The sequence below is a fragment of the Schistocerca americana genome, chromosome 2, assembly GCF_021461395.2.
Source record: "Schistocerca americana isolate TAMUIC-IGC-003095 chromosome 2, iqSchAmer2.1, whole genome shotgun sequence".
Taxonomy (NCBI): Eukaryota; Metazoa; Arthropoda; class Insecta; order Orthoptera; family Acrididae; genus Schistocerca; species Schistocerca americana.
The window spans coordinates 687,376,492-687,391,899 of record NC_060120.1 but is presented as its reverse complement, the minus strand read 5'-3'; the positions used below and the strand labels follow the sequence as shown (position 1 = coordinate 687,391,899).

Below are 15,408 nucleotides of genomic sequence, written 5' to 3'. Positions count from 1 at the left end.
GATATTATCTTAAGGTCAACAAAAGTTTTGTTGATATTCTTTATTATGTCATCCATAAGTGGTGAACAGTAGTGGGAACAGTGCACTGCATTTCTGAACTCCACTCTCACTCATGCCACAAAAATCATCCCTCTCCAACTTGTAAACAGTTAGTACAGTCCTTGTACAACACTTGTATTTTTCTTACCAGTCCTTCAGGTACATTCCTTTTCCTAGAGCACTCCCAGATAGTCTTGCTTGCAACACTGTTATATGCATTCTTTACATTTAGGAATATGATTAAAAGGTTCTTGCCTTGCTTCCAGTATTTTTCATCACCTTGAGGGCACAGAAAATTAGATCCACTATTGAAGTGTTATTTGTGTTATTTCTGAAGCCATACTACTCCTCTTCAGTTGTGGTTCTATAACAACGAAAACAGTTATTGACAAAATAATTTAATTGGATAGATGAAAAATCTACTCACCAAGTGGCGGCAGACACAAAAATAAAAGACAGTTGTAATTGGCAAGCTTTCGAAGTCAGTGGCTCCTTTTTCAGGCAGATGGGTTGAAGAGGAAAGAAAATTTTTCCTTGTCATCCTGTGCGGTAAGTCTCCCTTGACTCACAGTTCTGGGTGACTTTCCCAAAATCTACCCCTTTTTGTAGACCTCTCCAGTACTTTTCCTTCGCCCCTCTTCCTTCCCCTTCAACCTTTCTGCCTAAGAAGGAGCAACTGGCTCCAAAAGCTTGCCAATTACAGCTGTCTTTTATGTGTGTGCTTTGTGAGTAGATTTTTGCCTATCCAATTATGTTGTGGTTCAATGACTATTCTTAATCTTTGCTCTGTGATCTTCTGTAGAATTTTCAACCCATGTGACATCAGTCTTATTCGTCTATAATTAGTGGGCTTCCATCTACTCTCTTTCTTAAGCAGAGGAACTGTAACACCCTTACTCCAGCCTGAAGGCATTTGTTGTCTTTCCACATGGCATTGAGGGTCCTGTGCAATCATTGTAGGGCCTAGATGCCTGCTGGTTTTACCATGCCCACATTCACTTCATAGGCACCTGGAGATTTTCCATTAGACAAACCATACACATTGCAGATATGTATCATGAGGTGAATAAACCACAATTTGCAGCAAGCACCACACATTGGTTTTAATATTAATGCATTCAAATAACTTAAATAGTTTAGTCCTCAATTTAAGTTAATGACACTGCCGTCATGTATTGAATTCACTGAGTTTAATACAGTGAAGACAAAAATAAAAATGTGTTGAATGTAATGCTAAAATATTATTATTCTTATTTTTTAGGAGTTTATACCACTTCTGATCAATGCAAAAGATGATATTAGAGTAACAGATGGCATAATAAGGTAAGTTTGATATTTTTATGATTATTATTTTTTGTGTTAGTGCATTGCCTTGCATACAGAATAAATAAAAAAAATAGTGTTAGAAATGTTACAGACAGAAGGGTTGTGCTTGCTGAGTATAATGAAATTCAAGCAGCTTATCAGCAACAGCAGACAATGTATATTAAATATCTAAACCTCATTATCATAGCTTGTCTTTGGCAACTGAAGGAAAATGGAAGAAAGGACACAGAAAGTTGGAAAAGAAAAGCTGTAAAATATCCAGCTCAAGAGGAATAAAATGATCAAAGCTTCATGTTCATAGATGCACATGTATTATTTTTTCTCCATTAAGAGATATGAGTAGTCTTTGGAACACAGTTATACTGTTGCATGCACTGTAAATTTCTTTGACTTTGGCACATTTGTGGCGTGATTTGTTACTACCTGCTCCTCCATTCCTTACCAGCTGTCTCTCATTACCCCCTGTGCAGTGACAAGAGACTTCTCAAGAGTGAGTGCGCCCCTATTAATCTCCTTCTTTGGGGAGACCTTGAAGGCTAATGAGTATTGCTGCATTTCTGTGTTGAGATAACTTGTTTGTCTTCCACATCTCAATAATGGATTACCATTGCATAGCGGGAGTTTTAAAAAATCACCATCCAATACAGATTTCACAGAAGGGGGAAAAATGAAGCACAGTATGTTAGATAGTTCAGAGCCATCCTGGAAATTATGAAAATGTAGTCATTGTCTTCTGTTATTTATCAGTTTTCAGCTCCAACACCACTCCTTGATTTATGCCCCCTTTTTAGCACATTATTATACTCTCCAACAGCTCTCTCTCTCTCTCTCTCTGCCTAGAAGCACCTTGCTAAAACCTGCAACCAAAAGTGCACTGATAACACTGTATCACTCACCTCTCACGAAGCCCGATGCCTGGGCACAGGTCCACTGGTCAAGTGGAAGAGGAAGTGGGCAGCTGAGACACCAGTCTTGATTCACAGCCTCTTTGTGGTTGTCAGAATGCTGCTGATGCTGAGGAAGCATGTCTACACCATGGATGTTCCGATGCTGCTGACACGGAGGAGGCACATCGACACGGTGTGAAATCAGTTCTTCAGCTGGTATGGCATGATTGAATCACCCAACAGACTGTCATTGTACAGTCAGTATTCTCAAGGCTAGATCCCAAGCCTTACTGAATGGAAACTGCTGCCTTTATTTATCAACAATGGAAAATTCAGGATGGAATGTAACAATAGTTATTACTCACCATATAACAGAGATGCTGAGTCGCAGGTAGGCACAACAAAAAAACTGTCTGAAAATGAGCTTTCGGCCAACAAGGCGACTCAGTATCACCTTTATTTATCAGTTCATCATACAGCTGGATCTCTACAGATTCATCAATGAATCAGATGTACATCACATATCCGGCAGTGTTTTTAGGAGATGCTGACCACAGTATAATTTAATAGCTAAATAGATTCGACAGTATCACTAAATACAATGGTTGGGATGATATGATGTACCTTACCAACATCTGCTTCATTGGTACAGCCCTTCGGTGATTTAAGAACAGTGAGAAAATGCTCAAGAGCCAATACAATTTCCGGCAGAATTAAGAAGTCATTTGATGCCAATCAGTGGTAGGTCTACACAGCTAAAGAAGAACTGAAGAACAGAGCTCAACATAGAGAGGGAGATAACACAGTCATCTGTATTGCTAAACATCTGAAACAGTAATCCAGTCCAAATTGCAGGTTGCCTGTCTAGTGGTTTTTAGATACAACAAAAATTTTATTTTTATTATTTCACACAATTATCAATCAATCTTTTAAGTTTACGTTTTTGTCATAATCCAATCATTATGTTAAAAGTTTTACACAATAAATTTTAGTGTTGATTTTTTCATTAGTCAGTGGATGAATAACTTGAAGCTAATGAAATCAGCATAATTAGGGTTTTATATAATTAACCATCAAATATTTGACAGATTAACTCATTTGTAAAGTAATCAGATGTTTGAAGCTGTTTTATATGCAAGAGTTTAGTGCTTTAAAGAATCGGGCTTTGGGAAGTAACTGTTATACACAAATTGCTTTGAAGCTATTTATCACAGTGAAGCCGAATATTAAGAAAGCTGATAATGTTTAACACCTAATGAAGGAGTAGCAGATGACATCTAGCAAGTGCTTCTTATTAAGGATATCACCATAACAGATGGCTTCATAAGTTGATGACAGCAAACTGAGGTAATACTCCAAAGAAGAGTAGACCAGAAAACACTCAACAGACTTCCAATCATATTATTGGTGGCAGTCACAGAAGAGCGGCAGGAATCTTATTTCACTAATATGGCAAATTGGTGGTATTGAATTCATGCAATATAGGACCATTTTGCTTACATTCTAATGGCACAGATGGTAAATAACAATATATACAAATCTAATATGATAAATACTCTTCAGCACTGTAAAATTTCTTTTCCACTGGATAGTTTTGAGTTCCTTTGGAAAGTTAGTGTTATGCACACTACCCTGCAGGTTTTTAGGCAGACTTATTAGCAATTTGATACGTGAGTACAGAGGTCCTTTTTCTAGGATTGTCACTGTGGAGTATGTGTAGTATATAATTCTTTCTTTGTGTGTTGTGGTTGTCTACAATAACATTAGTAATCCACTCTGCACTATCTTTTGTGATGTATGTTATTGTTTTGTATTTGTAGTTTATGGAGGTGTAAAAATTAAAGATCCCTAGATTTTTGCAGCAGTTTCTGCATGTTTCAGAAATCTTTCTTCTTAAAATGACCCTGTTTTATATATTTTTTTTCTGTAATGTGAACACTTTTCATTTCTTGAGTGTTTGTGTTTCCTCACATTGTCACTTCATTGTGCAGATGTGGTTAAAAAAATGAATGGTATGCTGTGCACAGAAGCCATACATCTGCATACTGTGATAGCTGCTTCATCATGAATATGTTAGAACTGAGTTCCCTACAGGAAGAGCTAATATCCTGTTTCCATTCCTGGTCATTATCCACAGTAATATCTAAGAATCTGTTGGATTCTACTTGTTCCATTCTTTTGTCCACATGTAAATCCATGTTTACAGCCTTCTCTTTGTTTATGAATGCTGCATACACAGGTTTATAACCAGTTCATTCTTCAAGAGCCCTTGAGCTATGACTATGCAGAAATGCATGCTCTTCTTACAAGCTGTTCCACATTTTTGTCACTGTTCTGTATTGTCATGTCATCTGCTTTCAATATTTTTTTCTGCTTCTCTTCAACATGTATATCATTAACGGAGAGGTCAAATAGCGATGGCCCTTTGCTGGATTCTGTGGCACTCCATAATTGATGGCTTTGCTTTCTGATTGCTATGAGATTCCTATTGATAGATACTCTTTCTTGTTGCATAAGGATGATTGTATCCACTCTCCTGGTTTCCCTTAAACACCATAGTTTCCTAATTTTTATACAAGTATTTCACTGTCAGTGGTGTCAAACGCTTTGGAGACATCCAGAAAAATTGCAGATACAACATCTTTTTTATCTAAGAAGTGTATAATACAGGATGTACAAAAAGTCCAGGAACCCTTTCAATTATTTATTGCACAAAAACAAAACATTGTACAGATATCATACATTGTCATTTTGAAGAGAAACCCTTAAAGTTTTTTTTCATGTATACCACCACAGCATAGTTTGGTAATTTGCCGATAGTCACCGCTAGTCGCAAACATGGTGAGTTCAGTGCGGAGTGAACTTTCTGTGTGTTGGAGTTCAACAAAAACAAGTGTGCTAAGCTGTTCAACAGATGTTTAGAACCAAGTATGGTAAGATGCCACCAACAAGGAAGCCATTTACCACTGGCACAACAAATTTGTTACGATGGGTTGCTTGTGCCTGGCAAAGAGAAGAGGCCGTCCCAGTGTGAGTGAAGTGAATGTTGAACGCGTACGAGAGACATCCATAAGGAGACCAAAGAAATCAGTGCGTCTTGCATCAGGTGAACTCGAAATGGCTCCAATGGCAGTGTGGAAAGTCTTGCGACAGAAGCTGTCTATGAAACCAACTAAATTGGAGCTAGTGCAGAAGCTCAATGATGATGACAAAGACAAGCGTTTTGAGTTTTGTTCGGAGTTGCAATAATTGAATGAGGATGGGCATGGCATTGTTGATCGCTTAATTTTTAGTGATGCAGCCACTTTTCACACTAATGGAAAAGTGAACAGGCACAATTGTCGAATTTGGGGTACAAAGCATCCACAGGAATGCATTGAATTTGAGTGTGATTCCCCAAAGGTAAATGTTTTTTTGTGCCATGTCACGTCGAAAACTGTATGGGCCAATCCTCTTTGTTGAGAGCACTGTCACTGGATACTCCTACTTGGCCTTGTTGCAGCAATGGCTGATGCCTCAAATGCAATTGGCCTCTCCATTCATCTTTCAGCAGGATGTGGCTGCACCCTATTTTCATTGCGAAGTTCGTGGGTACCTGAACACAGAGCTGCCGCATTGATGGATTGGTCCTGCTACAGAAGGGGACAGCTGTTTCATGAAATGGCCTCACCAATCACCAGATCTCACTCCGTGTGACTTTTTTCTGCGGGGACACATTAAAGATCTGGTGTATGTACCGCCTCTACCACGTGATGTAGCAGAGCTCTGGGAGAGAATACGTGAAGAGACTGCCACATTCAATGATGCCATGCTGGGACAGGTATGGCAAGAATGCGATTACTGTATTGACATCTGACAGGTCACTAATGGTTTGCATATCGAATGTTTGTAAAAAAAAAAAAATTCAGAGTTTCTCTTCTAAATGCAATATGTATGACATCTGTACAATGTTTAGTTTTTGTGCAATAAATAATTGAAAGTGTTCCCCGACATTATGTAAACCCTGTGTATTTTGCCAGAACTAAAATTGCTGATTGACTAGATACACCCTTTCTGAAAGCATGCTGTGATTGTACAAGAATGTTATGTTTGTCCTGGTAAGTGACTAATCTTTTGTACATAATCATTTCCAAGATTTTGGAGAAACATGATATGAGTGGAACTGGCGTGTAGTTTTTGGGATCATCCTTATCCTCTTTCTTGTATGTTGGTACCACTTTGCTTATCTTCAGTTTTTCTGTAAAAATTCCATCTCTGAAAGAGCTGTTTGCTATGTCCAGCAGTGGTGTGGTTATTCACTCTCGTACTATCTTTATTATGTGGTTCAGTATTTCATCACTCACCAGCTTATTTCTTGGACTTCAGTTCTGTACAATTTTCCTCACTTCATCTTCTGTGGCTGGTTATATTTCACTGGTAATCCACTGTGTTCAGTCTTGCAGCTTTTCTTGTCTCTTTAAAGGGGAATGCTATACTAAAATAATATTTAATTGTTGTAATAAATACATCATACTCCTCATTTACATTCTGTGCCTGTAAGGTTTCATTCCAGGTTTGTCTACTTAATATTGTTCTAAAGATGTTAATATTTTACTCACTGATGATCCTGATTTATTTGGTTGTTCTTTTTGTTTCTGATAGTATGTCATTGCTTCTGCAGAAGGAGATCAGCTGTCCATGATGATGGGAGATTTCTATTTGAACTACATATAACTCATAATTACACCTGTTAATGTTAGTAATGATGTAATCAATAATGGTGGCACATTGAACTGCAGACAGATACAGTGAAAAGACTGTTACACATTGAGCTTTCATCTGTATATTGTTGACATTCCAACCTGGAATTTTCATTGTTTGTTACCAATGACTGTCTGACTTTGAGAGGTCACTCTTCTTAGCAAAATTATTGTTGTCTGCATCTTATACCATATTAACAGTTCTTCAAAACCTTGTCTTGTTTTCGAACCTTTTGCTATGTTGAAGTCTCCATGTGTAACAGTGTTTCTCTTCATATTCATCCTTAGTATGTTAGCAGTTTTTTTTTCAGAACGATGCTAATCTTGCCACCTGGTGATATGTACACAAAAAACACTGTAAAGTTGTCTTTTACTACACTAGTCATTTCAAAGTTATTTTTTTTTTCTCTCTAGCTGTGGGTAACCTCACACTTTACTGTTTGCTGTCTTTCGGAGCATTCCTGTTATAATAAATGGAGAAACTTCACCATCTTTATGTTTAGGTCTACAGAAGTAACTGGATAAAATACAGTCCTTTAATGTCAGATTACCTCTGTGACTTTAAATTAGTCCTTGTACACTGATGCATAATATGTCTGATTATACTTAGGAATACTTCCAGATATAGCTTACTGTTTCCAATGTGTTGGATAATCTGGTGAAATACTTCTATCTAATTTTTCTTTTGCTGACTTGTATATTGTGGTTTGTATGGTGAGAGCATATTCTGTAATACCTCCTTTTTTGTGTGGTGCTTGTATTTTGCTATTTCAGCTAGAGCTTCTGGTTTTTCACCACCTTCAGGCCATATTAGTTTCTCTCGCTTCTAATGATTTTGCAGACATTTCTAAACATTCTGCTAAGTTTTGCAGACCACAATATACTTATTCTTTGATGCCAAATTTATTTTGGAGATATCTTTGTCTCTCACTGACCTTCTTTTTTATGATTCCACTAAATATCATCATCTAGGATCCAACATAGACACTTGCCAAAGGAATCAGTTTTCTTGTGTCGTTAGCAATTTATTCTTCATATCAACATGTGTAAAGATATCTCTGTAATTATGTTTGGTTTCCGAATTCAGTTGTGCAATTCTGTGTTTTGCATTTCCCATGTCAGTTGGGAATGGCTTTTTTTTCTGCAGTGATTGCCAATTATTAGAAACTCATTTTCTTTCCCTTGCATAGACATGTCTTTTCTTTTACTGATTGTCACCACCTTCTGTTTATATTTATACACATGGTTTTGGCTTGCTGTGTTTATCATGACATCATGGATGTGTCATTGCTAGTATGTATACATGTATTTTGTGGTATTGTTGTTTTTCTGTTTGATGGATTTCACACATACCGGACTGTTTTTTTTTTTTCATATTAATCTATGATATTCTTTCTTTATAGTTAATACTTCAATTTTTAATGCCTCAATGTCATTTTGTAGCAACTTTATAACTTTGTTTTTTGAATCCACTGCACTTACAAGAACAGTCATTTCGTCATGTACCAGCCATGGCACATCCACAGAAAATCATCACTGATGAATTTTAAGTTTTACTTTTGTGCACTTTTCGTGTAATCATTAGTTGTGCTTGGAACCCAAAACACTCTTTATCACTCACTTTTCACATTTTATATACGAAGAACTGTTTATTTTTACCTTTTTAGTAAAAGTGAAGTGTCACTACTGTTTTCTAATGATGGCATCTTGAAATGGTACAAAGCCCAGATAACTGGAACTGCATTGAATGTTGAACCCAACTAGGAAGAAGCAATTTTACTAATTCAAAATGATGTTCATTGATCTTTGGCACTGGGTACAATGTGTTATCCTTATATTGTCATTATTTATTATAGTGCTATTATTTATTAATGTAAAAATAATTGTAATTGTTTTATAAATTTTTGACATGTCTCGTGTACGCAAACCAAATGTATTGCAAATGTATGTCATGAGATGAATAAAACACAATTCAACTGATATCATCAAGGCAGACTGATATGGTCAAATGGAGTCAGAAACCTGTTTGTCAAGGAGGGTGAACTAGCAGAAAAGTAGAGAAATAAAAAGACTGGGTATGGTGGTGGAATGAGGGCTATGTAGTGCTGGAATGGGAACACGCAAGGGACTGAATGGGTGAGGACAGTGACTAATGAAAGTTGAGGCCAGGAGGGTTATGGGAATGCAGGATGTATTGCAGGAAAAGTTCCCACCTGCACAATTCAGAATATCTGTTGCTGGTTGAAGGATCCATGTGGTACAGTCATTGAAATGAAGGATATTATGTTCGGCAGCGTGTTCAGGGTGATCCACTTGTTTCTTGTCCACAGTTTGTCGGAGGCCATTAATGTGATCAGACAGCTTGTTGGTTGTTATGCCTGCACAGAATACACCACAGTGGTTGCAACGTAGCTTGTAGACCACATAACTGGTTTCACAGTTAGTCCTGCCTTTGATTGGATAGGTGATGTTAGTGATTGAGCTGGAGTAGGGGGTGGTGGGAGGATGTACGGGACAGGTCTTGCATCTAGGTCTATTACAGGGGTATGAGCCATGAGGTAAGGGATTGGGAGCAGGGGTTGTGTAAGGATGTACGAGTCTATTGTGTAGGTTTGGTGGTCGGTGGAATACCACTGTGAGACGGGTCGGAAGGATAGTGGGCAGGACATTTCTTGTTTCAGGGCACAATGAGACTTAATCGAAACCCTGGTGGAGAATGTAATTCAGTTGCCCCAGTCCTGGGTGGTACTCAGTTACGAGGGGAATGCTCCTCAGTGGCCAGACAGTAGGACTTTTGGAGCTGGTGGGAGATTGGAAAGATAATGCATGGGAGATTTGTTTTTGTACATGGTTGGGAGTATAATTACAGTCAGTGAAGGCTTCAGTGAGACTCTCAGTATATTTCGAGAGGGACTGTTCGTCACTGCAGATGCGATGACCATGGGTGGCTAGGCTGTATGGAAGGGACTTCTTGGCATGGAACAGGTGGCAGCTGTTGAAGTGGAGGTATTGCTGGTGTTTAGTAGGTTTGATATACATGGAGGTTCTGATGTAGCCATCTAGGGGTGGAGGTGAACATCTAGAATGGTGGCTTGTTGGGTTGTGTAGGACCAGGTGAAGCAAATGCGGTAGAAGTTGTTGAGGTTCTGGAGGAATGTGGATAGGGTGTCCTCACACTTGATCCAGATCATGAAGATGTCATTAGTGAATCTGAACCAGGTGAGGAGTGTGGGATTCTGGGCATTGAGAAACTATTCCTCCTGATGGTCGATGAATAGGTTGGCACAGGATTGTGCCATGTGAATGCTCATAGCCATACCTTGGATTTGTTTGTAGGTTAGTAATATGGTTGAGGATATAGTTGGTCATGGTGATTACGAAGGAGGTTGTAAGTTTGGAATCTGTTGGGTGTTGGGAAAGGTAGTGTTAAATAATGGTAGGGCCATGGGCATTAGCGATGTTAGTGTAAAGGTAGGTGGCATCAATAGTGATGATGACCATGACACCATATGGTAAAGGGACAGGAACTGTGGAGAGTTGGTGGACGAAATGGTTGGTATCTTTTATATAGGTGTCTAGGTTCCAGGTAATAGTTGAAGATGTTGGTCTATGAGAGCAGAGATTCTCTCAGTGGGGGCCCTTCCCAGAACCTCTCACTAGAGTCCATCTCTCTACTCACCCCTATCACTCTGTGCACTCCTACCTGCTACATACTTCCTAGAGCCCATAAACCTAACCACGCAGGACATCCCATTGTAGCCAGTTACTATGCCCCTGTACAGTCTAGCCACCTGAGGTCGTCATATCTGCAGTGACAAGCGGTCCCTCTTGCAAAGTACTGAGGATCTCACTGAAGCCTTCACAACCCGTAATTATCCTCCCAACCTAGTACAAAAACAAATCTCCTGTGCCTTATCTTTCCAGTTTCCCACCACCTGACAAGGCCCACCATCCGGCCACTGAGGAGCATTCCCCTTGTAACTCAGTACCACCCAGTACTGGAGCAGCTGAATTACATTCGTCAGGGTTTCGACTACCTCTCATTGTGCCCTGAAATGAGAAATGTACTGCCCACTATCCTTCCCACCCCTCCTGCAGTGGTATTCCACCATCCACTGAACCTACACAACACACTCGTCCATCCCTACACAACCTTCCTCACAGCTCATTCCCCCGCAGTTAGTAGGCCTAGATGCAAGACGTGTCTTATACATCCTCCCACCACCACCTACTCAAGTCCGGTCACAAACATCACCTATCCCATCAAAGACAGAGCTACCTGTGAAACCAGTCATGTGATCTACAAGTTGAGTTGCAACCACTGTGCTGCATTCTATGTGGGCATCACAACCAACAAGCTGTTTGTCTGCATGAATGGCCACTGACAAAATGAGGCCAAGAAACAAGTGGACCACCCTGTTGCTGAGCACACTGCCAAACATGACATCCTTCATTTCAATCACTGCTTCACAGCCTGTGCCACATGGATCCTTCCCACCAGCACAAGATTTTCTGAATTGTGCAGGTGGAAACTTTCCCTGCAATATCCTATGTTCCCGTAACTCTCCTGGTCTCAACCTTCGTTAGTTGTTGTCCTCTCCCACCCAGCCCCTTCTCTGTTCCCATTCCAGCACTACACAGCCCTCATTCCTCCATCGCAACCAGTATTTTTACATCATCTCCCCCCCTCCCCCCCCCCCTCCCCCATCTCTCCACTGTTATCTGTCGTCTAACCTCCTGACTGCACATAGCTGCCCTACTCTCTTTTCACCTCACCCCTGCACGCTCCTCGATAGCACGTCACTGTCTGCACCTCCCCCTACTATGCCTCCCACTCCCCCCCCCCCCCCCCCCCTCCCCAGTCTCCCCCGTACGCCCGCCCAGTCGCTACTCCCAACATGCACTGCACTGGTGCTGCTGCTGTTTGCAGTATGCCTCAGTCGCCTGAGACTGCATTTGCATGAATGTGTATGTGTGTGTTTGTCATCTAATTTTGATGTAGGCCTTACTGGCCGAAAGCTATATTTCTGACAGTTTTTGTGTTGTGCCTATCTGCGACTCAGCATCTCTACTATATGGTGGGTAACAACTTTCCTTTTCATATCACAGTTACATTTGATCCTGGATTTTCCATTGTTTGATTTTTCTATGACAGCTTTTCTTTGATCCTAACCCAGTGCTGTTTTCCTTTGTTACTATTTTCTAATGCATCGCTATACTCAATGTCCGTCCTTCTTTTTCTTCTTTCTTGTGTTTCTCTTGTCACCTTACAAACTGCACTGCATGATGTACTTAAGAGCCTCACTGTATAAACCATCTTGGCTGCGCAGAACAGACAGCTACAAGACCATGATCATTGTTGTTGCAGCATCTTATATCCCACATTATCCCGTCGATACCATTAAATGATACCTTCAATTGATCACTCTCCTTGCGTTACTCTCCCGTATTTTCACGTGTTATTTCCCACACCTTTCCGGTGCCACACGATCTTGTATGTCATCCTACGAACCCCTCCCCATTCCTCACTCTTTCTCTGTTCTATCCCCATCACACCCAATTTCACCTCATCCAGTCACATCTGCCATCCCCCCTTCATCATACTTATCCTCCATCAGACATGCTACCCACAGTAAAATATATATTTATATATTATTTATATCTTTTCTTTGACCTCATTGTGACTTCTTGCCAATTTTAGTGAGTCTTCACCTTTCGCTAGTGTTGATGTCATTTTATTTCCCCCTTTGTCTCAATTTCATCCTTCTCATGATTTTTCTCACTTATTTGGGTGTATTTTTGCGAATTTTTTCAGACGTAATTCTGTGTTATTTACATGATTTTTCGAATTTTTTCCACCACCATGGATCCTTGCTCCTTCCATCTGCATCAACACAAAAAGGTTTCCTTATTCCTAGCCAGAACCCAGTCCCACATACTGCTCCTGCGTTGTTGCTTGGCTCATGGAATCCCCAAAAATGGCTTTTACCCACCTCCAGCTGCCACCCCTCCTTCCACAATGACTTCCAACTGTTCAGATTCTGACAATGCTTAACCATCACCAACATAGTCATGCAAAATTATATTAACCAAACACAAACTTCATTGCAGTACATTCCCTGCATCCACAAAATTCTCCTGCCATGCAATCCCAAATTCCTGTAACCCATAACACACATTGAAAATCTTGCACTCCAGCGCTAGAGCAGCATGCACAATGCCACCTCAGAAAGCTCTCCACCCTGCTCACTTCCTACTCTCACCTTGGAGTACCACTGTCCACCCCGTCTACAATAACCTCCAAACCTCTTCCACATCCCCTCATAGCTGACAAACCCTGTCTCGCAGGCCTGCTACATTTACCCTACCCTCCAAAACTCCCTCCCAGAATGTAAACATACCCAAAACACAGTGATGAACCTATCCTCCAGAAGCCTTACCCCCACAGAAATACCACTCCTTTTCAAAGGTCTCACCTTTTGCCCCACTCATAAATTCAACCATACAGGACTTGTTAAAGACCTTCTCTCCTTCTCCTGGTTCCTACAGTGGAATTAATTTTTTGCCATGAACCCTACCTATCAGACTCAACTGGGACCAAATTGAACCTTGCCTAACTCAGTTCACTCTTCCATCCAACCATGATCCACCCCCACTACTCCCAAATCACCCCCTGTTAATTTTCCAGAATTTCTTAACTTCAAACCTTGCCTCGCCATCATTCCCCATATTTTTCAACATGCAAACTAATCTTACATCTCCAGAAACAACTGAAGTCCACCATCTAAAAACTAATCCCAACTTTATAATCATACCTGTGGATAAAGGCTCCACCACTGTTGTTTTGAATTGCTAGAACTATCTGACAGCCAGCTGTCAGATAAGTCTATCTACAAACCTTGCCACAGTGACCCCATTCCAGAAATCTGACAGGATCTCCAGTCACTCCTCAAATGCTTAGGCCCATCCCAGAACCTCTCGCCAGAGTCCATCTCTCTGCTCACCCCAGCCACTCCCCGTACTCCTACCTTCTACATGCTTCCAAAAATCTATAAATCCAACCACCAAGGATGCCTAATTGTGGCAGGTTACTGCGTCCCCACTGAGAGAATCTCTGCTCTCGTAGACCAAAACCTTCAACATATTACCTGGAACCTGCCTACCTACTTAAAAGATACCAACCATTTCCTCCACCAAATCTCTACAGTTCCTGTCCCTTTACCACGTGATGTCCTGCTTGTCACTATTGATGTCACCTCCCTTTACACTAACACCCCTAATGCCCAAGGCCTTACTATTATTTAACACCACCTTTCCCAACGCCTGACAGATTCCAAACCTACAACCTCCTTCCTAATTACCATGACCAACTATATCCTCACCCACATTACTTTTCCTTTGAAGGCATTACCTACAAACAAATCTGAGGTATGGCAATGAGCATTCACATGGCACAATCCTGTGCCAACCTACTCGTGGGCCATCAGGAGGAATACTTCCTCAACACCCAGAATCGCAAACTCCTCACCTGGTTCAGATTCACTGATGACATCTTCATGATCTGGATTGAGTGTGAGGACACCCTATCTAGATTCATCCAGAACCTCAACACCTTCTCGCTCCTGGTTCACCTGGTCCTACTCTACCCAACAAGCCACCTTCCTCGATGTTGACCTCCACATCAAAGATGGCCGCATGAGTACTTCCGTCCATATCAAACCTACTAACTACCAGCAATGCCTCCACTTTGACAGCTGCCACTTATTCCATACCAAGAAGTCCGTTCCACAAAGCATAGACACCCGAGGGTGTTGCGTCTGCAGTGTCAAGCGGTCCCTCTTGCAATATACTGAGGGTCTCAGTGAAGCGTTCACAATCTGTAATTTTACTCCCTACCATGTTCAAAAACAAATCTTCTATGCCTTATCTTCACACTCTCCCACCACCTCCCAAAGTGCCACTGTCCTGCCATAGAGAAGCATTCCCCTCCTAACTCAGTACTGGAGCAACTGAATTACATTCTCCACTAGTGTTTTGACTATCTCTCGTTGTGCTCTAAAATGAGAAATGTCCTGCCCACTATCCTTCTCACCCCTCCCACAGTGGTATTCTGCTGTCCACTGAACCTACACTATATACTTGTCCATCTCTACACAACCCCTGCTCCCAACTCCATACCTCATGGTGCATACCCCTGTAATAGACGTAGATGCAAGACTTGTCCTATACATCCTCCCACCACTACCTACTCCAGTCCGGTTACAAACATCACCTATCCCATCAAAGGCAGGGCTGCCTGTGAAACCAGTCACGTGATCTGCAAGCTAAGCTGCAAACTGTGCTGCATTATATGTAGGCATGACAACCAACAAGCTGTCTGTCGACATGAATGGCCACCAACAAACTGTGGCCAAGAA

At 40.9% G+C, this 15,408-nt stretch overlaps 1 protein-coding gene across 4 annotated transcripts in view; it reads left to right on the top strand.

Annotated features, from left to right (window-relative positions):
* Nucleotides 1-15,408, top strand: part of LOC124592677 (protein timeless) — a 396,167-nt gene that overhangs the window by 180,637 nt on the left and 200,122 nt on the right. For all 4 annotated transcript variants that reach the window (XM_047131864.1, XM_047131861.1, XM_047131860.1 and 1 more), the window contains one exon: nt 1,301-1,362. In XM_047131864.1, the coding sequence (XP_046987820.1) occupies nt 1,301-1,362 (62 nt within the window). The remainder of the gene's footprint in view (nt 1-1,300; nt 1,363-15,408) is intronic.